Source organism: Eptatretus burgeri, chromosome 2 (genome assembly GCF_056783735.1).
Source record: "Eptatretus burgeri isolate ZD-2024b chromosome 2, Ebu_testis_v1, whole genome shotgun sequence".
NCBI classification, from domain to species: Eukaryota; Metazoa; Chordata; class Myxini; order Myxiniformes; family Myxinidae; genus Eptatretus; species Eptatretus burgeri.
The window spans coordinates 28,897,469-28,921,511 of record NC_140962.1 but is presented as its reverse complement, the minus strand read 5'-3'; the positions used below and the strand labels follow the sequence as shown (position 1 = coordinate 28,921,511).

The following is a 24,043-nucleotide window of genomic DNA, read 5'->3' as shown; positions in this document are numbered from 1 at the left end:
CATTAAGAAATCGTTGCGGCCTGTTCCAAGTTGAGGCATGGTTGAGCAGGCCAAAAAACATGGCGGCTTCAGACCCCAGCGAGGTAACCCAGGAAATGCGTTCAGACCCATATAGAGTGAGGTGGCTGAGGATTGACTGATTAAGGATATAATTAAATAATGCAGTTAATTCTCTTCAAAAGGGGTGTTTGAATAAACCCAAACACCCAATTTTCACTCAGGCGCTACCTTGGCGTTCGCTTCGTATGCATGCAAAGTTTCGGGCTGCTCGGTGTCATGGTTTTGGAGTTATGGAAGACACGCACACACACACACACATATTATTATTATGATATATATATATATATATATATGTATATATATATATATATATATATATATATATATATATATATATATATATATATACATATATATACATATATACATATATATATACATATATATATATATATATATATATATATATATATATATATATATATATATATATATATATATATATATATATATATATTATAGCTCTTTCAAACCACCGACTGACTCACTCACTCACCGACTGATATTGAAGATCGGTACCTTCCGGGTGACTGAGAAAGCTGAAATTTTGCATGCTGATGGACATTGAAGCTAGTACACTGGGGGAAAAAAATCACAGAATCGTCCAACAGCATCCACAAATCAAAATATAAATAAATAAATAAATATATAAAAACATTTTTTAAAATGAAAAAAATGCAGGTGAGCGACTCGAGACACTGGGGAAGCACGGTAATTTTGCATGCCAACGGACATCAAAGCCGATACACCAGCAAAAATCACAGAATCATCGGAAAGCATCCGTAAATGAAAATATAAACAGATGAAAATAAATAAATTAAAATAAATAAATGAAAAATAGAATGCAGTATATATATATATATATATATATATATATATATATATATATATATATATATATATATATATATATATATATATATATATATACAGTGCCTATAGAATGTGTACATGTGTACATCCCCTTTCAAAATTTTCACCTTTTGTTGCCTTATAGCCTGGAATTAAATTGCATTAAATCAGACTTTTTCCACCTTAATTTACACACCGTACCTCACAACGTCCAAGTGAAAAACAAATTAAACAAATTTCAGAAAATTCATGAAAAATACAAAACTAGAGTAGAATATCTTGGCCAGATCGGTGTCCACCCCCTCCCCCCCCCCCCAAAAAAATCAATTGTATGTTAGCCCAGGTGTAACCAATTACCTTTAAAATCACACACCAAGTTAATTGGCCTCCACCTGTGTTAAATTGAAGTGATTCTGATTATTTCAGAATAAAATCAGCTGTCCCTGTAGGTTTCCTCTGCTGGGTAATCCATTACACAGCAAAGACTCAACCATGAGCACCAAGGAGCTTTCAAAAAACCTTCAGGATAAAATTGTGGAAAGACACAGACCAGGGGATGGGTATAAAAATATTTCAAAGGCCTTGAATATCCCTTGGAGCACAGTCAAGACAATCATGAGGAAGTATAAGACATATGGTACCACCAAGACCCTGCATGGATCAGGCCATCCCTCCAAAATGGATAACCAAGCAAGGAGGAGACTGATCAGAGAGGCTTACAAGAAGTCAATGGCAACTTTGAAAGAGCTGCATGTGTTCATGGCAAAGACTGGTCACTGTGTGCATGTGACAACAATATCCCAAGCACTCCACAAGTCTGGCCTGTACGGTAGGGTGGCAAGAAGGAAGCCATTACTCAAAAAAGCCAAACTTGAGTCCCGTTTGAGGTATGCTAAAAACACTCCGGAGATGTTGAAGCCGTGTGGCAAAAAATTTTGTGGTCTGACGAAACCAAGATGGAACTTTTGGCCGAAATGCAGAACGTTACGTTTGGCGCAAACTCAACACAGCACATCACCCAAAGAACACCATCCCGACTGTGAAACATGGTGGTGGCAGCATCATATCATGGGGATGTTTCTCATCAGCAGGAACTGGGGGCACTTGGCAGGATAGAAGGGACAATGGATGGAGCAAAATACAGAAAAATCTGAGGAAAACCTGCAGCCCTCTGCAAGAAAGCTGACATTGGGACGGAAGTTCATCAGCGTGACAATGACCTGAAGCACACAGCCAAAGCTACACTGGAGTGGCGAAGGAACAAAAAGATAAATGTCCTTGAGTGGCCCAGTCAGAGCCCTGACCTTAATCCAATCGAAAATGTGTGGCATGACTTTAAGATTGCTGTCCATCAACGCTCCCCACGCAAATTGACCGAGCTTGAACTAACAGAACAATGGGCAAATATTGCCCAATCAAGGTGTGCAATGTTGGTAGAGACATCCCAACAGTCTCACAGCTGTAATTGCTGTCAACGGTGGGAGTCTGGAGGGAGGGGAAGGCAGGGGTAGGGGTAGAATGAGGGTGGGGAAGGGATGAGAGGAGCGACCCAGTGTTGCCGGCCAACTCCGGCTACCTTTGCTAGTTTACAATAAAATGGGGCCAAGTTCATCCTCATTGTATTCCGTCTCCTCATTGGAAATGTAAACAGGCCCTTTTAAAGATAACGTATCTCCTCCAGAAGGGCAAACTAGTTCCTATATTAAATGCAAACAGCTTGGCCTTTTTCCCACAAAAATATTTTGTTCTAATGCTTTGCAAATTAGATAATTTAATTGTCTTGATTGGATAATTAATCAAGGTTTTATATAAAACAACTGATTTGAACGTCAGCTTCTATAATAGATTTCAGTTTTATTCCTGAGGAAAAACAGACACAAAAAAACATCGTTGGCAATCGTAATGGTAACGGACAGACAATTTACCCAATGAGAATTCAAAGATTGTTGCTGAGCAAAAGCTTTGCCACAGTTACTCAACATTCTGGGCAGAATAGGGAGAGCTTTTGGGTGGACTTCCAGCCGTTATTTGACACTTTGATAATAAATAAATAAAATGGCCCACCCAAAGAAAAGAAAATTTACAAATTAACATGGAGCTACAGCTGCAGTTCAACCAAATGTAAATTAAGCTGAGACAGTGGCTGGGCCAAGTCTGGAAGAAAGCTCAGGACCGGGGCTGTCAAGCCAATGAAACACGTTAGGAAATCCAACGACATAGCACCGGGGAATATATAAACAACAAAAAGACAACAGCTAAGTATTGCTTAATTAATGGTTCTGGATAACTGAAGCAAAGTTTGACCGATGGATGTGGACCTCATCTGATTTGATGCCCCAAATCAAAACCAACCAATCCACCACAAGAGCAAATTGTAATGGGGGTGGACGGGTGCTAAAGCAATGTGGCACGCTCAAACCTCGGGTCTATCTCAACATGACCTGGATCCTTCGATTTCGACTCGTGGTCATTTGATTTGCCAGACAGTGACACCTGGCCTGCTATCTCAGAATTTTGTCTTCGCCTGTAGTCCAAAAACTCAGCACGCAGAGCTTCACATCGTCGTGCCAGGTCATCATGGCAATGGTCCACCGGTTCTGTTTTCCATTTTGTATGTGCTTGTAGGAAGGGAGGAAGCGATGGGGGCAGTGAAGCTCGGGGTGCATCAGTAATGTCATGGCATGCCCATAATGCCCCAAGCTTGCCGAGAGAGGTGCAAGGTTTAGGAGATGACAGTGTGCAGATTTCTGGATATAAAAAGCAAGACAGGTAAGGGGAACATGAAAACACAGAAATTCGACAAAAAAAAAAGATTTCAAAATGCAAACAAGAATACAAAGCAATGATGGCCCATGTCTGCAGATGTTTGCACACTGAACTCCACACCGATGGTTAATGAAATATCCAAATTAGGTATTACTTGACATTTATCTACCATTATAATCCAAACTGTAAACATAAAATAAGACGTTTAACTTTAAGCCACAATAGTAGAATTTCCGTGCTTCTTTTCGGCAAAAAAACAACATAAAAATTACTTATTTGGAACGAGACATGTTAAATGAGGTTGTTGTGCTAATAAAACATCTAATGATTGAGCTCTTGTAGGCTCTTAACTCAATCACCTTATTCAGGAACACACACACACACACACACACACACACACACACACACACACACACACACACACACACACACACACACACACACACACACACACAGCCGATAACTATATTGATGTTAGATTGTCAAATTCCTGCCCATTCTTCCATTTACCTGCTCTCTCCATCTCTTTCACAAAGTCAGTGGACTTTGGTCTTTGTACATTCTGCCCTGCTCCAACCCAAGTATTTTCATGCCCGGGTCCAGAATCAGGTCTAATATGGGCTTCTGTATGGCCAGGCCTAAATCGAGGCCTATTGTAAATCTCTGTGGCATGAGGTACAAATACAGGCCTCTTCCAAGACTCTTCAGTTGCTGGTCGCTCACAGGCACACCTTCCTTCTTCCAAGTTGTGCTTCCTGACAGATAAATAAGAAAGGAAGTAAAGACTGAAACACAAATGTGATTTTGCTAGGATTTGGCTGAAGACAATCTTATGTAAATGAGCAATGGCCATGAAAATGAACTTTTTACTGCCCTTTTGCAGAAACCTTAATGTTGAATATCTTGTAAAGGGATAAAAATGAGTTGAAGATATTGTTAAAGCATTCTAAGTAGTATACATTAAGATATGAATCTTTGTGGACTTGAATGCTTTGGGTGTTTCTCACTACAGAAACATGAAAAAGGTAAAACTGAGCGAAGTAGATTGCAAAGAGAGATGATTACATTTCCAGAAATCTATGAAAATATAAACACACATTTGAAAGGCTTAACATTTGATTTGATAAATATTTTGGAGAAAAAAAAATTAGGGTCCTAAGTGGAAGAGTGAACCGACGAGAGCAAAGAGACAACGTGTGGACATTATGGCAGTGGAACCAAGCTGTTGACTAAACCAAGCAAGGGAACGAATGAAAAGAAAAAGAAGAGAGAGAAAGGAGGGGAGGAAACACAATAACCCACAAAAAGAGGGTTGGGTTCGGGGGTTTAATGGGGGTAGAAAAGATTGCAGCTTGGGATGGGGGATGACAAGAGATGGTAGTGTATTGCCAACTTGAAATCCTGGAGGGAAGAGTGGGATTGGATAGCCTTGGGTGCCACTGGGCGCGGAAGTGGAGATCAAAGGCCGCAATCCGAGCGAGCCACTGAATCACCTGACCTCAAAGGTCGCTTTGACGTGACTCGCCAGATTTGAACCGAGTAACCGGAACGGTCTGACAGCTGCAACAATATTGAAAGGTTTGCCTTGTGATTTATTTATTGTGCAAGTGTATTAATGTGTTTGTAGTCCCTGTCTTCAATGCTGGATATTTTGGAATTGGACCAGGGTCAAGATGCAGGATTTTGCCTTCATCACAGTTTTCTGATGGACAAAATATTGCATGGTATTGCAAACGAAAAAACGTTCACACATAGTACACACACAACAATCCCAATACTATACACTCCCCTCAGCTACCGGACCTGTTTGATCACGTATTGGCGAATCATTGGTGAACGTCTTTATAGTTGTTGAGGAACTCTGGGAAGGGTTCGAAACAGCGTTTAGCACTTACCTTGCGTAAGTCTTCGTGGGTTGCTTTACGCAGCTACTTTGGCTAGAGGAGCATGGGAGGGGTCAATCATTTACATATATATATATATATATATATATATATATATATATATATATATATATATATATATATATATATATATATATATACATATATATTTCTAACCATTTACTCACTGACTGACTGACTCCCTCACTCATGAATGTTTAGTACTTTCTAGATCGGCTAAAAGCTGAAAATTTGCATATTGATGTAACTCAAAGCCAGGATTCCAATAAAAACCCCCTAAAGTCCCACAAAAGTCTGCCAGTGCTGCATCGCTTATGTTCACGGAGGGTCTCGTGACCAAAGACAATGGCACGTCTCGTGATCTTGTATATGCACGATCGCTCATAAGGTATTCCTATGATTTATGAAGGTATGAATCAAAAAGTGTCTGTGGGTTTTTTTTCGTTTATGGATGATGTACAGGAGTGGGAAGTCATAAACATTTATCTTTTACAAATGGCATACAGTGGTAAGTTTTACAGTGCATATATTAAGTACAGTAATCCGGGGGTTACATTCCTGGAAAACTCAGCTAAAACCAAATACACGTAAAATAAGACCAACGGCCTATGGGAGAAAGGCAGTTAGATTTTGGGTTCAATTTTATCGCTTCTCAACTCCCATGTCATGTACTGGAGTGGTTTGCAGAAGTCACCCTCGTGCACGCTGTAAATTTCTTATGTTTTCTGTGCATTTCTTTATTTGGTGGATCCTGGACTCGTTAACGCCATAATGTCTGCACAGTGATGCCGCACTCTAGCCTTGACCAAGTTTATCCAAAACTTCCACTTTCTATGTCAAAGACGTCACTTCCTTTGACTTTTTGCACTTGGTTCACCACGAGAAACAGTTTTCCTTTTGGGATCAGCCATGGGTAAAAATCGCGAAATGCAATAAAAACCAAAAAACAAAGGAATCGATTACGATTTCATGGAGCTCAATGTTAACACAGAGTGATAGGTACAGTACAGTAATCTACGCTCTACGTATCTCAGTTACCACTCACACTGCAGCAGTGCCACTGAGTGCACACAACACCACGGCGGAAGAAGATGAATACTGACCCATACCGGGGGAAAAGTACTGCGTAAGAGCGAGACCAGACCCATGTAAAAACAGAACAGTTTATACAGAAAATTATGTGTGTAAAGTCGAAACCGCGTAAACCAAACGAGTGTGAAACAAGAGTTTACTGTGTTGAATGTTTACATATAGAGTCAGATCTCTATATCAGGCACCCAGGTTATAAGAAACATTCAGAACATGTTTTGGTCAATGTATTCAGAAGCCCTGTATGAACAATTCACACTGCTGGAAAACCCAGATATAAAGATGTCTTTGTCCCAGCAAGTTGAATGCTAAGACAATATCCCACATGAAAAAAATTGTTGAAATAAAAATGAGAATGCAAAAATGAATTATCCAAAACGTCAAAAGAAATAATCATTTTATTATTCTCTGCATTTTTGCATCACCCTGGTGGCGAATTACACCGCCCAGGGATGCTACTGAGAGAGAGAGGGGGATGGAAACACTCAGCGGGCAAAGGTTGCTTGGACCCACCAACTTGGAACAGTCAGGGGAAGAGGCTCAGAGAGAACATGAAACAGAATTTAGGATGTTTGGGAATGGATAATCACCGTCTCAAAATTCACAGTTTTAACAGTCTATTGTATGTTATGGTCTTTTTATGCTTCACAGCAGCATTTTGTCTGCACAGTAAGGCATGCCTTCTTCATTACATTCATTGAAAGCATGCAAAATGACTTGTACTGCACTGTATCACACTTATTGTCAGGTCGGGAATTGAACGCAGACCAGACATAAAAATCACTCTCTCTTTAGTGGCCTATTACCCAATCGTTACGAATCTAAATTCAATCAATATATCAAAAAGGAAAGATGCTAACTTATGCTTCAGTCACATTTGGCTTGGCGGCTGTAAGGTCTAAAAAATCTAGAGCCACTAGCAGTTCTAGGGCGGCCGCAGTATTTCCACGGTCACACAATGTAGCAGTCACATATGTTTTTATTTTTTGGGTAGCCGCACGAGGTATTTAGAAATTGTGGAGACCGAAAACGTGGGGGTGCCCTACGGTCTTTGATTTGATGTCGCACGGTGACCTTAGGGCCTCCCTGCGGCGGCAATAGAATTTTCAAGGCAGACGCAAGGTCGCCTCAAGGTGCCCGCAAGGCGACCGCAGGGGGGCCCTAAGGCGAACGTGGAAATAGTGCGGCCGCCGTAATTTTTGGGGGGTTGGCAAATTTCATTTTTCATTGATAAGAGCCTACGGCAGCTGCACGAATAACACAAGCCCACTGTACGCCCTACGTACGGTCGACGTGGAACACATCTACGTCATGGCTACGGCTTGTCGAATTGCTACGGCCAACCTAGAAATGAAAAAAGTTATAAATCCGCGGTATAATTCCACGGAGACCCCTACGGCCTGTAGAAGATAGCCATACGGCGTAGGGCCACCCTAAGGCCACCTCAGAAACTCTGCGGCTGCCGCACGTTTCTGTAAATTCAGGGGGGGGTATGGCCGCCATATCCTAGCCGCAGAGCAAATGTGACTCATGCTTTAACATGCTGATAACTTGAATTGGCTCCATTGTTGATGACGAACAATGTGGGAACAACGACATGAATATGACAATCTCTGTTTGTTTTTGACTTTGGTTGATAACTTCCACGAATTGACGTTTGCTTTTGACTTCGAATAATAAACTCCGTCCCTTAGCATTGCCGAGCAATGCATTAGAATGCAAACAATAGTTTTGTTTTATGACTTTTGACCTTTTTACATCAAAAATTCCTATACACTTAAACTGTTAAATAATGATCTCATTCTGATCAGTCATTTTGCAGCATAAAGCAAGCACAATACACTTCATCAAATAATTTATATTTATCATGTCTGCAAGTGGGATGCACCCTATAATCTACTGTCTGTCTGCAAGCCCACCCTACTCGTAATATTTAAGACTCTGTCAAACCACTCACGATCACTAACCCAATCACTGATTGACTCACTCATATAAATGTTTATTACTTTCGAGGTGGGTTAGAAAGTTAATATTTTGAAAAATGATGCAACTCAAAAGCAGAATTTCAGGGGAAAAAAACGCCACAAAACTGTCCGGAAATGTGCGTTAACAAAAATATCAACAAACTAGAATGTCACTTGGCAGAGCGCACACCTCCACCAGGCTAAGCAGTTTACGTTTTGTATCCCCCTGATAGGCTGGATCTGGATCAGGACCTGAACCAAATTCTAATTGGCTTGTTCTTGTCACCTAACCAACTCAGCCACCGACTTTGTCATAACTCGTCCACAACTTTTTGAAATATTGTCCTATGTATCGGTTTTAACCATATCACTCAATGGTGAAGAGTCACTTGTAAAAATTATCAGATCCAGATGCAGATCTTCACCAAAATCGATCAATTCTTCCTTGTCACACACACCAAACTTGTCCACCAGGTTTCTTCCAAGTCCATCTACAACGTTTTGGGATGTCATACTACATAACGTTTTTGACCCTATCTCTCAATGGTGAAGAATCACCGAAAAAATTCTCATATCTGGATCTGGATCTTCATTAAAAATCTAATGATTTTGTCCTTGTTACACACTCAACCTTTCCAAATAAATTTTATCTGAATCCGTCCACAACTTTTTGAAATATCCTGTTCACAGACAGACAAGCAAGCAGACAGACAGTGTTGAAAACATGACCTCCATCCACCTTTAGTGGCGGAGGTAACAAAGGTCAGCCAGTAGAGCCTCACTCCCATTCATGGAGGGTCACATCACCAAAGACAATGGCCTGCCTGCAGTGGATCACCAAACAAAGTTTTTCGTCAGTGTGGGAATTTCACCGAAATCAGATATAAAAACGCTTTCTCTGGCAGTCTATTCCCCCAATCATTACGAACCTAATTGAATCAATGTATCAAAAGGGAAAGATGCTAACTTAACATGATGATAATTTGAATTGGCTTCATTGTTAAAGGCGAGTAATGTGGCAGCAGTTACAAAAATATGGCAATCTGTTTGTTTTTGACATCGGTATACAAGTTCCTCCTTTAGCTTTTGTTTTTGATTTATAGTCCAAGAGCATTAGGTCAAAATAGGCCCTAACCTGGACATTTTTGGTAACAAGCTGATTTTTTCAGGATAGGTCCAGGAATATGTCTAGAATAACATACTAAAAGTCCTCATAAATCCTCCTTGAGCATTTTCCGCAATCCAAGATGGCGTCCAAAATGGCCGCCTCTTCTGTTTTTCTCATAACTTTGCAAGCAGGTTTCCTCAAAACACACTTTAAATGTCTACATATATGTTTTGAAGTATGAGGAACTCATTAGAATACATCTTAAGAGATGCTGAAGCACGCAAGTACCAATAAGACCTCTTGAGTTCTTCCAAAAGTCCAAAATGGCGTCCAAAATGGCCTCCATTTCATGTTTTTCTCATATATTTGCAAGTAGGTTTCCCCAAAACACACTTTAAATGTCTAAACATATGTTTTGAAGTATGAGGAACTTATTAGAATACATCTTAAGAGATATTGAAGCACGCAAGTACCAATAAGACCGCTTGAGCTCTTCCAAAAATCCAAAATGGCGTCCAAAATGGCCGCCATATTTACTGTTTTTTGTCATAACTTTGCAAGTAGGTTTCCCCAAAACACACTTTAAATGTCTAAATATATGTTTTGAAGTATAAGGAACTCGATAGAATACATTTTAAGAGATGTTGAAGCACGCAAGTACCAATAAAACTGCTTGAGCTCTTCCAAAAATCCAAAATGGTGTCCAAAATGGCCGTCATTAACAATTTTATCTCAAAATTGTTTAAATATTTATCATTAATTAATTAACTGTGATATTTCATCCTGAAAATATTCAACAAACATTTCAATTATAAATGTGGTTGCTGTGCATACAGTATTAAAATCAATTTGAATGTTAAAGTCTAGAAGTGTGCCCTTAATCGCTTATGACATTATGAGGGAAACATTGTACCATCAGTTTGATGCTAAACAGACAGGGCGACATAAATTTGCCATATGGTCCATTTTCGTCACCTAAAGCTCGGAAATTGAAAACTTGGTGCTAACCTTTTTTACCAACAAGATGCAGTTGATGTCTACCATGAGGTGAGTTCTATTTGAAACATTCCGTTATCATTAAGGAAGTAAAACTATTATTTTTGGTACCCAGACTAAATGCATGATCAAAATTTGTGTCTTCATGCATGTACTACACAGTACTGTGTAATATCACTTGACAGGGAATTTCTGTGGAGTAGTCTATCGTTACACCTAAAACATTGTATTGAATCATTTTATTTGTTTCATGCAGATGAAAAGAATTATAGTATGATAGAAATCAGAGAGTGTATGACACTCCTTCCTATTGGTACATGTATGCTGTATTTGTATAAAAGGTTCCTTTTTTGTGTGTGTCATGTCATTCCTATATTGTGATATGCTAGTATACATTCATTATTAATAATAGCAGACATTTTAAAGTGCCTTTTCCATTGGATACAAAGTGCTATGAGATGTCATCCCTGGTTGTCATAGGAGATAAAATATATTACCAGGCTGTGACAGTACAAGTGCAGTGCACATCTAGGGATAACAAAATAAGTTAGTCTTCAAGTCACATATTACATGGCAGTGAATTTCTGTGGAGTAGCCACTATCATCATCATTTTCCTCTCGGGTTTCCTTGCGAGATTTTCTCTGCCCAATACAATTCCTACCAGACATTCTGGCACCCCACAATGAGTTGATTCATCCGTAATTTAACTTCACAGGTATCAATATGTAAACATGCTATAGAGTACTGTGATTGTGATGTGTTATAGAAATTGCAGAATCATGTGATGGCAATCATGTGATGGCATTGGCACTTGTGTGCTTCTACATCTCTTATAATGTATTCTATTGAGTTCCTTGTACTTCAAAACATATATTTAGACATCTAAAGTGCGTTTTGGGGAAACCTACTTGCAAAGTTAAGAGAAAAACATGAAATGGCGGCCATTTTGGACGCCATCTTGGATTGCGGAAAACGCTCAAGGAGGATTCATGAGGACTTTTAGTATGTTATTTCACAAACATTCCTGGACCTTTCCTGAAAAAATCAGCTTGTTACCAAAAATGTCCAGGTTAAACCCTAATGCTCTTGGACTATTAGAATCATAAACTCCTTCTCTTGGAGCTGCCTAGAAACCTCTAAAACCTCTAAAATATATCTTTTATCATCAAAAGCTCCCAATGCTTTCTTATTTATCTCTTCTGTATATAATTGATGTTTATAACTTCTTGTTGTATTCATTTTTCTGTACTCTTCCTTCTTTAAGATTAAACAGTTGTAATAATGTTTAAAGTTTATTGTTTCCTTGATTATATTTTCCTTTATTCCCTTTAGCTTCTTATCACACCTTTCAATGTTATTATTATCAATATACGTGAAAGCATAAGACTTTGATCTCAATCCTATAAATTCACTCATGACCTTCCCACCCAATTCATCTTTAAACTTACCAATAACCTTTTTATTATTTGATGAAAACAACACATCACCTGACTTATAATTACTTGTGTCATATATATATATATATATATATATATATATATATATATATATATATATATATATATATCAATATTATCAAACATATCCTCATATACATCACTTGTCTTAATTTCCAATATAAAACCATCTGTATCCATATATAACAATGACACATTATCCTTATACTTTGATTTTAAATTATTATAGTAATAGTCATACATTAACGACTTTGACAAGTCAAGATTTGATGTTCCTATATAAATAGGTTTATGCATTTAAATACTCTCTTTTTTCAAATGAATAGCACAAAAGTTCTCTGAAAACACCTCCGCTCACTCATAACTTTGTCTATTAATTAACTTTGAAGCCTGTTTCCAAGATGTAGCAAGTCTTTTGTTTTGTCGATTCCTAACATTTTCCATAGTCTTTCCAAATACAGCATTATTCATTAATTTATAAAAGTACTTCTCAAAATCTGTTTTTGCTTCTGTTCTCCTTTTTGTATTAAAATCAATATACTTATTTAACCAATGACTGTTTAAATTTCAAAATCCTATGAATTTTTCTCATTCTCAACCCAGCAGATAAATATTGTCCTAAGTTCCTTTGAAGCAAAACATAACTTTCTTTATCATTTAATGAAGTAAGTAGTTTTTCTGGAGATTTACCTTTTATATTAAATGACTGTTGGTAATCACTTAACCATTCTTTTTTGGACTTTCTTTATCAGGGGCATAAGGTAGGTCTTTATGTTTGTGATGAAGTTCTTCTGGATATTTTAAATCAACCTCAAAATAATAACCAACTTCAGCTTCATCCAATTCTTTTTGAGAGGAGACAACAATGTCTTGTAAAACTTTTTCATAATGTTTTTCTTTAACTCATTTAAGTTTTCCATAAGGTAAAGATTGAGACATAGCTCACCCATACAAATTGTTTGCATCATAATACATCAGGTAAGAGTTGTCCTCATTCTTATTATAATCAGGAAGATATTTGTTATTTGCTTTAGCATATCTCTTGGAACATACTTGAGATATTCCTCCTCTTTTAGCCTTCTCTATCATTAAAAGCATATCTATATCACTGATTAATTCCAAATTCTGTTTTGTCATTTTTAACATAGCACTCCAAGCCAAACCTGGGGCTGTGTCATCGTGAGCGGGGTCTAATCCAGAAGAATTTTTATGATGACAGACTTCTAAAAGTTTCAAACACATCAGCCAATAACAATACATCAGTTTTAAGAGACAAATCATGATATTCTCCAAGATTCTTCATATTAAACTTCTCCCAAACCATTTTAGCTTGTGCATAATCTCTATCGGAAATCTGAGTTTTATTCAACTTGCCATAGAAACTTTCCCTTGAAGGAAGTTGTGTTTCTTTAAACTTCTCAAATGAATCCATGTAGTCATACGGATATATTCCCTTTTGTGAGAAGAGAACAATCTCTTCTTGATTTGGGAAATGTGATTTACGATTTGGTAAGTTTTTAATATTTGATGCTAAGTTAGAATATGGACTTTCCATAAACTTGTATGTGTCAAGAAATCTGATATGGGTTATGGGGGATGTATGAATTGTTTTTGTGAATGAGATGTATTTTTTATCTGTGTTAGGAATGGCAGAAATATCTCCAGATATCTTTGAAAGTTCATTGATAAATAGATGTGTGTCATAGTGAGTGTTGTTGTGAAGAAAGACAGGAATAAAGTTTGGGGGCTTGTAATTAAGATTACAACGGGAATGAGCTGGACCTCTATATTTTCCAGTAACATGACAATGATCCTTAACTTTGACCTCTCCCTCAATTTTCTGCTCACAAATATGACAGATACTGTTCTTTATAAATTCCTTTTTCTCTCCCTTTGTTAATGACATTGGTTTATAGGTTTTAACCATTATTTCTCTTAGTCTTATACAGTATTTTTCCAATTGTCTTGCAAACTCCTCTGAGGCATCTTCTCCTCTAGAAAGTTCTAACTTGTATTCATCAACAACAGATGATTTGATATAATAACAGAAACCACAAGGAGTATGTTTTTGATATTTATTTGTGTATGATTTATTTGGATTTGGAGAAACAGTATCTATCTTTTCAAGGATACTTTCAAAATCAGCATATATCACAAACGGATGTTTTATAGATTTGTTAAAATCTTTGTATAATATGTTTGAAGCTGCTTTTGGTAAATTGATTATGGTTGATTTATGATTACTACAATATTTCGAATGTTGATTTAATCGTTCTTTTGCGTGAAAGAAGTTGAGACATCTCTTACAAAGATACGTTTTACATTTTCTCCTGTATAGTTGTGATTTGGTTAATCTTGCTACATATTTGATGAAAGCATAATGTGATTTTTCCTTTGAAGTAAAGTTGAGAAGGTCAATATGTGTTTCATCAATTTTATAGTTGTTTGAAATTTTTAATATCTGAACTTTGTTTGTATCCATTAATCCATATACATTAACAGATAGATTATCCATTTTCTCAAATTTAGGAATATCTCTGAATGACAATGGAAACTTTAAATCTTTAACATTTAATGTATTCTCGTATTTCTTATAATGTTCAACGCTTTCAGGTTTCCATTGTGGAGGATGTAAGTGAGAAAGAACAGACCAAAGAAAGCATTTATTATCTTTGTTTTGAATAATAACAACCACTTTCTTAAGTTTTATCTCTTTTGGTAAATCAATATGAGAAGAAGCTTGAAGAGAATCTGATTTTAAGATGTCTATGTCTAAAAAGATTCTTTTTGTAATAGCAAATCCACTACCTACTACAGTGTTATCAACATCTTGTTCTTGTCTCTGGAGTTCATCGTAAACATCACATCTTACAAAATCTTGAAAAGATGAGATAAAGTGAGGGTTTGTCATCATACAGGGAGTAGTTTCATCACCTTCTCTTACCATATTCAATTTTACTCCCATATAAAACTTAAAAGTTTTCGTTTCACTTAATGTGTTTTTAATTATAGTTTCAATACTTTGTTTAACCACATCAACAGCTTCCATGATTGAAAATGGTCCAGGGTCATGAAAGTGAAACAATCATATTTTTATATGTCCTTTAAATGCCCCCATCAGTGTTTTCAATGGAGAATTTAGTGGCACCTTCCCTTTCTTCATTGTTCTTGTGTTTGCGTGATTGAAGGTTTTTATTATAATTTTTTTTTAAAGAATATCATTATCACATCGATCACAATGTTTTGTTTCTTGGTTAAGTGGAGATATTTTTCTGAAAAGATTGAATGTGTGTTTGTTGGTTTGAAGGTGTTTTTTATAACATTTATATTCATGATTACAAACATCGTAGTACGTTGTATTCACCATACTTCTATAACAAAACTTTGCTGAAAATAAAATTTTCATGATGAAAATTCCGTTTAATTTAACGGTGAATCTGTGCTTAAAACCATTTTATCCTCCAACTTTTTCACTTAATAAATACAATGTATCAAGACACAAAAGACAAGTTTCAATCAATCTCTTCATTTGTAAAATATACTGAGAAATATGTCAAGGATGTAAAATTGAATAAAGATAAATATAACAACTATTGGATAAAAACAATTCTGGTGAATAATATGAGTTCTTCAATTTCTTTCAGTGGAATGCCTTTTAGTATCTCTGGAAGAACATCAATTAAGTACCTCTAACAAAAGTTTCTCCTCTCCTTCTGGTAATATATTCAAAACTAGAAAAAGCAATGAAACAAGAAAAAGTATCAAAAAAGAAAAACCTTATGGATGAAGCTTCAGAAAGAAAAGATAAAACCATCTGTAATCTGCAAGGATAAATTTGTATATTTTTCAACAACCCTAAAGATGTAAATCCTGATGAAATAAAGGATGTTAATATATCAGGTGAAATGACATTTCGTTAGATAGTAGTTAAAGGATCATTTTAAAATTAGCTTTAATATAAGAATGTAGTAGTTGAATCTGTTCATGAAAAAAGTATATAGATTTTGATGGTAATGTTTTTTCAAATAATTTAATATGAGTCATTATTTAACTAAAGATTTTGAAGATTATGAGAGTGATGATGGTATATCTGTTGGAACAAAAGACAGTTATGATACCAATAGTTTGTGTGAAAACGATACTTATGAAAGTAGTTTTATCGATGATTGTGAAAGCACCAATGAAAGTACCGAAGATGATACCGAAGATAAATTTTATTTTAAGTAAAGTTTTACTTTATAAATATGAATAGCTTACTAGATTTTGAGCCTCTTGAATTTCCTGATTCTCCACATGACAAATTTGAGAATTGTCCTGCGTGTGTAAGACGGGGATTGAACACAGTCAAAATCCTATAAACATTGTATGTTCTGTGATTATATTATCTTCTTAGTAATGAGAATAAAAAATATAAAAAGGAATATAATTCTTTGAGATTTACATCAAAAATGAATTACTTTACAAGATTGATTCGAGAAATGAATGTAAAGTATGAGGGTGAAAATACACCTTTTCTGACAAGAGAAGAGACTGAACAAATGACGACCATGTTTCATGGATTGATGATTTATATTATTAACGATTGTCATTTTCAGGGAAATATCAACACAAGATATTGTATAAATAAAATAATGGATTATCTTGAAATTAAACCTGAACTTCGGATAAAACATCTTGCCACGCGGCGCGTTCGAGCCCGGGGCTCGAATCCGTGGACATCCGCTTGTTGCGAGCGACATTCGTGCTTTTGACACTGTACTCTCATCCATGAAACATCACCAAGTACTCTGTATTGTCTGCATGCATGCTGTCTGTCTGTCTTGTCTGCACGTTGTATAAGGCATATCTCGGTAGCGACCCCCTCAAAACCTGTCGTCCGTAGTTCCCTAGTTAAGAATGGGTTGAAGATTGTTAAAAACATTGTCGTGAATGGTTTGCTTGTGTCGTGTTCCCTGATGTTCCCCAATAAATCTGGTTGGTTCGTATGAAGTTGCCGCTATGGATTAATTCGTGTCGCATCAAGGAACGATCGGTTCGATTGGCATATAAAACCAAAACGGTTACAGACTGGTAGAAAACGCTCGGCATCTGACAAAACCAGTCTGTAACCGAGGTTCTATTTCCCCAACTGGTAAAGTTCAGGATTACGTTGGTATCGCAATTGAAGACGCGTGACCCGAGGCCTGTGTCGAGCCGGCTGGCGTTATAAACCCCGGAGACAGTGGTGGTGAGGGTGGCGCCAAGGATCGGATGAGAATCCCGCCACCCCGGATCCGCAACAATATTTAATGATGAATTAAGGTTCTTGAGTTCTCCTCAACCCCCTGTTAAACTAACTCCGAGATTAATGTTTCTTCTAACAAAAGATGGAAAACAAGGTTCAACTGTGAGGGATGAATCAAAGTATTTTGATAAACCACTGGACGTGAAAAATAATGATGATAGAGTATATATTGATCTGCTGGACTCTCTTAATTATAGGGTTAGTCTATCTGGTAAAAGTAGGAAGAATGAGGAGAAACACATTATTCAGGCTTTAAGTAGCCTTGATTCAGGTGTTAGTTTTCTTCCAAATGACCCATCACAATTAGTTAAAAGACTGTTATTGCTGTAAGGTAGTAAGAAGGCTGGAAATAATTGTTTTAATGTAGCATCAGCCATTTTAGACCAGTTGATGAACATGAAAATAATAAATAAATGTCAATACAAAGACATTTTATCCCATATTAAATAAGATGAGAAGCACAATCCTTAGTTTTAATTTCACACCAAGCAACAACACATCTTCATTTCCATACCCACTACAACTTGATGCAACAAAAGAATATGAGGCATCTTTATTGTCTATGGAAACTTATAATACCTTGTTTAATATCACCGAGAATAATGACAAGTTTAGTTATAATCCGGGAAGTGAATACAAAATGATAACGGTTTCACCTGGAGCATATGACATTTCTCAAATATCTTCTGAAATTGCTCGCCTTATGAAAGAACAGGGCGATGAACCAAAAAATATTGTTATAGATATTCAAAAACATACTTCAAAATCAACGATTAAACTTAAAAATAACTACAAAGTTGATTTCACAATTGATAATTCATTTCGAGAGTTATTGGGTTTCTCCTCAAAAAAGATTGAAACTAATGAGACATTTTACAGTGATAATGTCATTCAAATATCCTCAGGAATAAATTCGGTATTAATTCACATTTTTAATTGATTGATTGTGCTTATAATGATGGAATAAGAACAAATACAATATTGCATTCAGTGCATACTCCACCCCAATTGGTTATAAATTCCATATGGAACCCCAAAATCTGGTTTATCTACCTGTGTCAGGAAAAACCATATACAGAGTGAAGTTTAGGATACCCGACCAAGATAATCACATGATTTCTTTTAATGGAGAAATTATATCCATCAGAATTCACCTACGTGAATTTCGCTGACTGCCGTGGCCGCGGGTGTCTCCCGCGGACGGCGAATGTCCTCTCGCCTCTCCGCCCGGCGAGATTGCTGCCAGGCAGAGGCGCGCTGTATGGCTCGGGCCACATGGCTTACAGACCGGCAGCACATTGACCGCCGGTCGTCATGGATGGCCCGGGAGTTCGGTGCAGGGCGATTCGTGTCACGGTGCTCGGAGCGAGACGATTCCGCAGCTTGAAACCATCTGGCCGGAAGTAAAGTGGAGCCGCTTCCGGCCATCACGGCTGGGCCATGTGCTGGCCACGGCCCAACCAGCGCGCCCGATTCGGATGATAACACATCGCTATGGGTCGTCACCCCTGCCCGCACCACAGGGTCTATAAAAGGACGGGTCGCGGGGCTGTCGTCGTCGTCTTTCGTGCTCAGGGTTACTTGTCTGCTGATTCCGCCTTCGTCACCAACTCGTCTGCTTACTCCGCCTTCATCACCAACTTGACTGCTTACTCCGCCTTCTTCATTGCCTTGCCGCTGACTCCACCCATCCATCCACGTATCTCATCCTGTCTGCCAATCCGCCCACTGCTCCAGACTCCACCCACTGCTTCAGACTCCGCCTTCCTCAACCCACTGGCTTCTGACTCCACCCAAGGTCCGTCCTTCACGTCTGTCAGTAGCGCCCCATTCTCTGGATCAACGCTTAGCTGCTCAAAGTGCCATAAAGCGGGAGACGACACGCCAGCTGTCAGGGTGGTATCGCCCAGCGGAGCATCCCCCCAAAACGTACTAGTGGCTTGGTCGGGCAATCGTGCAAGGTATTGAGAGACCGTAAGCCTCATCTCCTCTCCTTTTTCTTCTCATGAACTACTCTTCATCGGGAAGTGTGTGTGTGTGTGTGTGTGTGTGTGTGTGTGTGTGTGTGTGTGTGTGTGTGTGTGTGTGTGTGTGTGTGTGTGTGTGTGTGTGTGTGTGTGTGTGTCATGGGACCTGTCCTCGTTTAAGTTAAGAGTATACAAGAATTATATCAGGATAACTCTGCTCTGTGTCTGCTTTTGTAAGTTGCTTGTGTTATTGTCGCACCACACTTTTCTTCCTATCCCTGCATACATACAACAATAAACTCCATTCACTGTGCCACATATCTTTCCTTGCCTGCCTGTCATAAATCCGTTGTAGAAATGTTCCCAGCTTGTTTTTGTCTTTTTTTCATTGATCCAGAATGGTCCGTATCCTAACCTAGCCGGGACTTCATTCCGAGCGATCCGTTCCTTTTAGCCAGTACGTCCTTGGCAGTGTCGCTCAGCTGCATCTGATCCGGTGAAGTAATCCGGTTTGGAAAAGGCATACCGAGGGCGTGTCCCCCGGTAATTAGATCACGTAATTATTTTGTAGGTAACCGGATCATCTAGACAGAGGACCCTCGGTCACGTGGTTGAATTATTGGCATCCACGGTCGGTTAGCGACCCGCCGCGTCACGGAATTATCCGTGTGCGACACCTGCAATTCTGGAGAGTCTGGTGGGAACCTGAGATAGCTTCCCCCCTGGTGGTCTTCTCACCCGACTCCTGGCCTGCAACAATATATATATATATATATATATATATATATATATATATATATATATATATATATATATATATATATATATATATATATACATATATATTGTTGCGGATTCGCGCCCGCCGGCGTGCGAACGGCCACGTAACTCGAATCGCGGCACGTCGCCCACCGGACGGACAATCCCGTCGTGACCCTCTCGGACTAACGCCGGGAACTAGTCACGGGTGGACCTTTCGGCCTCACCACGATCGTGCCAATCGGCCCCCGCGTGGGATAGGGTTGCTCGCCAAATTCGACATACCTAAGTACCCACACGGAGGGTAGACCGGGCGATCGCACCTCGCCGCAGGTCGACTTCGGACACGGGCCACTTTAAGCGACCCGTTCCGTACTATCGGGATAACCGAGCGGTGTTATCGTCGGCCTCGACGGTTCGATTAATTATCGGGCGTTTTAGCCCACGACCAACCCTTTACGTGAAGTAAGATGGAGATTCAATAAAGGAAAAGATGAAGCGAAACGGAAAAACAGTTCAACATAAAGCACATTTATTTCACGATGAACGGAAAGCACACATATACAATTACACCAAAAGCAAATGTAAAAGAAGAAGAAACACAATAATACACAAAAAGCAAATATAAAAGAGAAACACAATGCATATCTATTACCGACTACGCGAGCACACGGCAACACTTATGCAGTTTTACTTCACAGACGGCGCCGACAACACATATACCCAAAGCAAAAGAAAAGGACCACCCTCAAGGATGAGGCGGGCCTGGGGCCCGAGACCGCGTCGGGCCTACCCGTCTGGTGATGAGCCGCGAAATGGCACTGGCGCCCCGACTCCGCGGGCCTCGCTGGGACTGCCTGGTATGGGGTGGGGACGGGGCCCCCTTCTCGCACTATCTCAGCGCGGGGGGAAACAGGAGGGGGTTGTTGATGCTCGGGGGATGGAGGATATCTCCCTGTCTCGGGTCCCGCGACGAGCGTCTCCACCACGACCTCGGTCGCGCTGCCGGCCTCTCCCTCCGCAGCTCCCCGACTCCGACACGAGCACCCCCTCGACCGCCTTCGCCGCCGCCACCTCTCCACAGCTCCGTCCTCTTCACTCTGACTACTACCACTTCTTCCCAGCTCCACCGACTGCCAACGCCAACTGACGAACGCGGTCGTTTATATCCCCCGTGGCCTCGCTCCTTCACCTTCGACCCTTTACCTCCGACCCTTCACCTCTAACTGGCTCCCCATTGGACCGAGGAAAAGTGGGCGTGAATGCTTTTTGATCCATGAATTTGCATATAGCGACCACACTCCAACGTACATGGAGGCGGGGCCAAATCGCCCCACGCTCACCGATAGGACGGAACAGAAGTGGGCGTGAGTCGTTTTTGATCCGTTTTCTTCGGAAAGGCCGGCGCTTTTGCACCCCTGCTCGGTGCGCGCCCTGCACGAGTCCAGTATCGGTGCCCACAAGTGGCGTGGGAATGACGGTGATGCGATGGTTGCGAGGGCGAGTTGTGACGGTAAAGGTCGTGGCTGTTGTTGTGAAGCGGCGTTGCGGTTGGTGGTTGTTGTGTGATGGCTGTTGAGACGTGGTTGGTGGTGGTAGTAATGGCGGCTGGTCCAAAATAAAGATAGTAAAAGAAAAACGGCTATCTAGAAGGGTCGCAGCCCGCATGAATGACATTTATTCCCTCTAAACAACGGGTTTGGGCCTAACTACACATATACTTACCGAGATATCTCAGCTAAGGGACCTGAATGGTGGTTTGCGAATTTCGTCAACCACAACACTATATCTTCTTCTTCTTCTTCTTTCGGCTGCTCCCGTTCGGGGTCGCCACAGCGGATCATCCGTATGATCCGCATCGTGATTTGGCACATGTTTTACGCCGGATGCCCTTCCTGACGCAACCCTGGTCGCCTCTTACGACACAGGGATATGGTACACCTATTTTAACCGGGGTATACACCGGCCCAGTATACTGGTACTTATTTTGCCGACCTCGGAAGGATGACAGGCTGAGTCGACCCCCTGGTGTATTAATTCAGTGGCCCAACGGGGCTTGAACTCAGGACCTTTTGGATCCCAAGCCGCTGCCCTAACCACTGCGCCAACACCAGGCTTTAATATATATATATATATATATATATATATATATATATATATATATATATATATATATATATATATATATATATATATATATATATATATATATATATATATATATATATATACTGAACAAAAATATAAACGCACCAACCTAAATATCTAAGTCAAGATTGCCATTATGGGAAAATAGTCAAACCGATGATATGTTTGAGCAATGGTTCCTTTGTTTTGCTCAAGACAGATGTTCCCATTGAAATTGACCACTCTGAGTGTGTGGACTCACACGTTGAGTAATCCTTCCCATGAGCACCATGGGGCTTGACAGAGTGATGGTCAGTGAGCGTGACCAGGACACAAACACTCCCTATAGCTTGCCCTATAAAAGGCCTCCCCAAAATGTGGACTGGTGCCAAATGTCAACATGCCACAGATGTCACAAATCTTGAGGGAGCGCGCCATTGGCATGCTGAATGCTGGGACGTCAGTACGGGCCGTTGCAGCACACTTCAATGTCCACCACTCCACCATTAGCCGCCTGAGAACGCGCCTCAGAGAGACTGGAAGCACCGTGAACCGCCCACATGCCCGGCGACCACGTGTGACCACCGCCGGTCAGGATCGTCACATGAGGCTGCAACATCTCCGGGATCGATTCTGACCGGCCACGAGGACTGCCGATGAGACTGTCGGGCTGCATAACAGGCGCATTTCAGCCCAGACGGTGCATAACCGCTTGAGGGAGGCCAACCTCCGAGCCCGCCGACCACACCGGGGACTCGACCTCACTGCAGTCCGGCGTCAGACCCGACTGAACTGGGCCAATGTTCACTTGCGCTGGACCCTCGCACGATGGAGGAGTGCTGTTCACCGATGAGTCGCGGTTCCAGCTGTATCGGGCTGATGGCAGACTCCGCATCTGGCGTCGGGCTGGGGAGCACTACACTGACGCCAATGTCCTTCGTCGGGTGTCACACGGTGGTGCCAGTGTTATGGTGTGGGCAGGCATATGCCATGGAGAGTGCACTCGGCTTCATTTCATTGAAGGCAACTTGAACGGGCAGCGGTACAGGGACGAGATACTCAGACCCATCGTCATGCCATTTGTGCGCCTTCACCATGTGACGTTTCAGCACGACAATGCTCGCCCCCATGTTGCCAGGATCTGCATGGACTTCCTCGGTGAGGAGGACATTGATGTCCTCGACTGGCCTCCATATTCTCCCGACATGTCGCCCATCGAGCACCTTTGGGACGTTCTTGATCGACGCGTACGACAACGTTACGCAGTCCCAGAGAACGTCTGCCAGCTCCGTGTGGCTCTCCAGGAGGAATGGGAAAACATCCCTCAGGCCACCATCGATAATCTGGTGATGTCCATGCGCCGGAGATGCACCGCTCTGCGCGACGCCAACGGTGGACACACCCGCTACTGACTGTGTGAACTCTGACAGTGACACCTCGGTTGTGTTGGCTGTTGTAGTGCAAAGACTGTCGCCAGAATTCTCAAGGAACTCTTTGAAATTCAATGCTCAATTGTCATGGATTCTATAACCAAATTGTTGTGAAGATTTAGTATTAATGAGTTCGAGGTAAAATAGTAACAATCGCTTGGTGCGTTTATAATTTTGTGCTTGGTGCATTTATATTTTTGTTCAGTGTATATATATATATATATATATATATATATATATATATATATATATATATATATATATATATATATATATATA

General features: G+C 40.1%; 1 protein-coding gene across 5 annotated transcripts in view; it reads right to left on the bottom strand.

The window, feature by feature from the left end:
- Positions 1 to 2,746: 2,746 nt before the first annotated feature.
- LOC147031690 (protein turtle homolog A-like) overlaps positions 2,747 to 24,043 on the bottom strand; it is a 185,256-nt gene continuing 163,959 nt past the window's right edge. For all 5 annotated transcript variants that reach the window (XM_085852008.1, XM_085852002.1, XM_085852016.1 and 2 more), the window contains 2 exons: positions 4,189 to 4,433; positions 2,747 to 3,659 (listed from right to left, as the gene is read on the bottom strand). In XM_085852008.1, the coding sequence (XP_085708134.1) occupies positions 3,307 to 3,659; positions 4,189 to 4,433 (598 nt within the window). In that variant the 3' untranslated portion in view covers positions 2,747 to 3,306. The remainder of the gene's footprint in view (positions 3,660 to 4,188; positions 4,434 to 24,043) is intronic.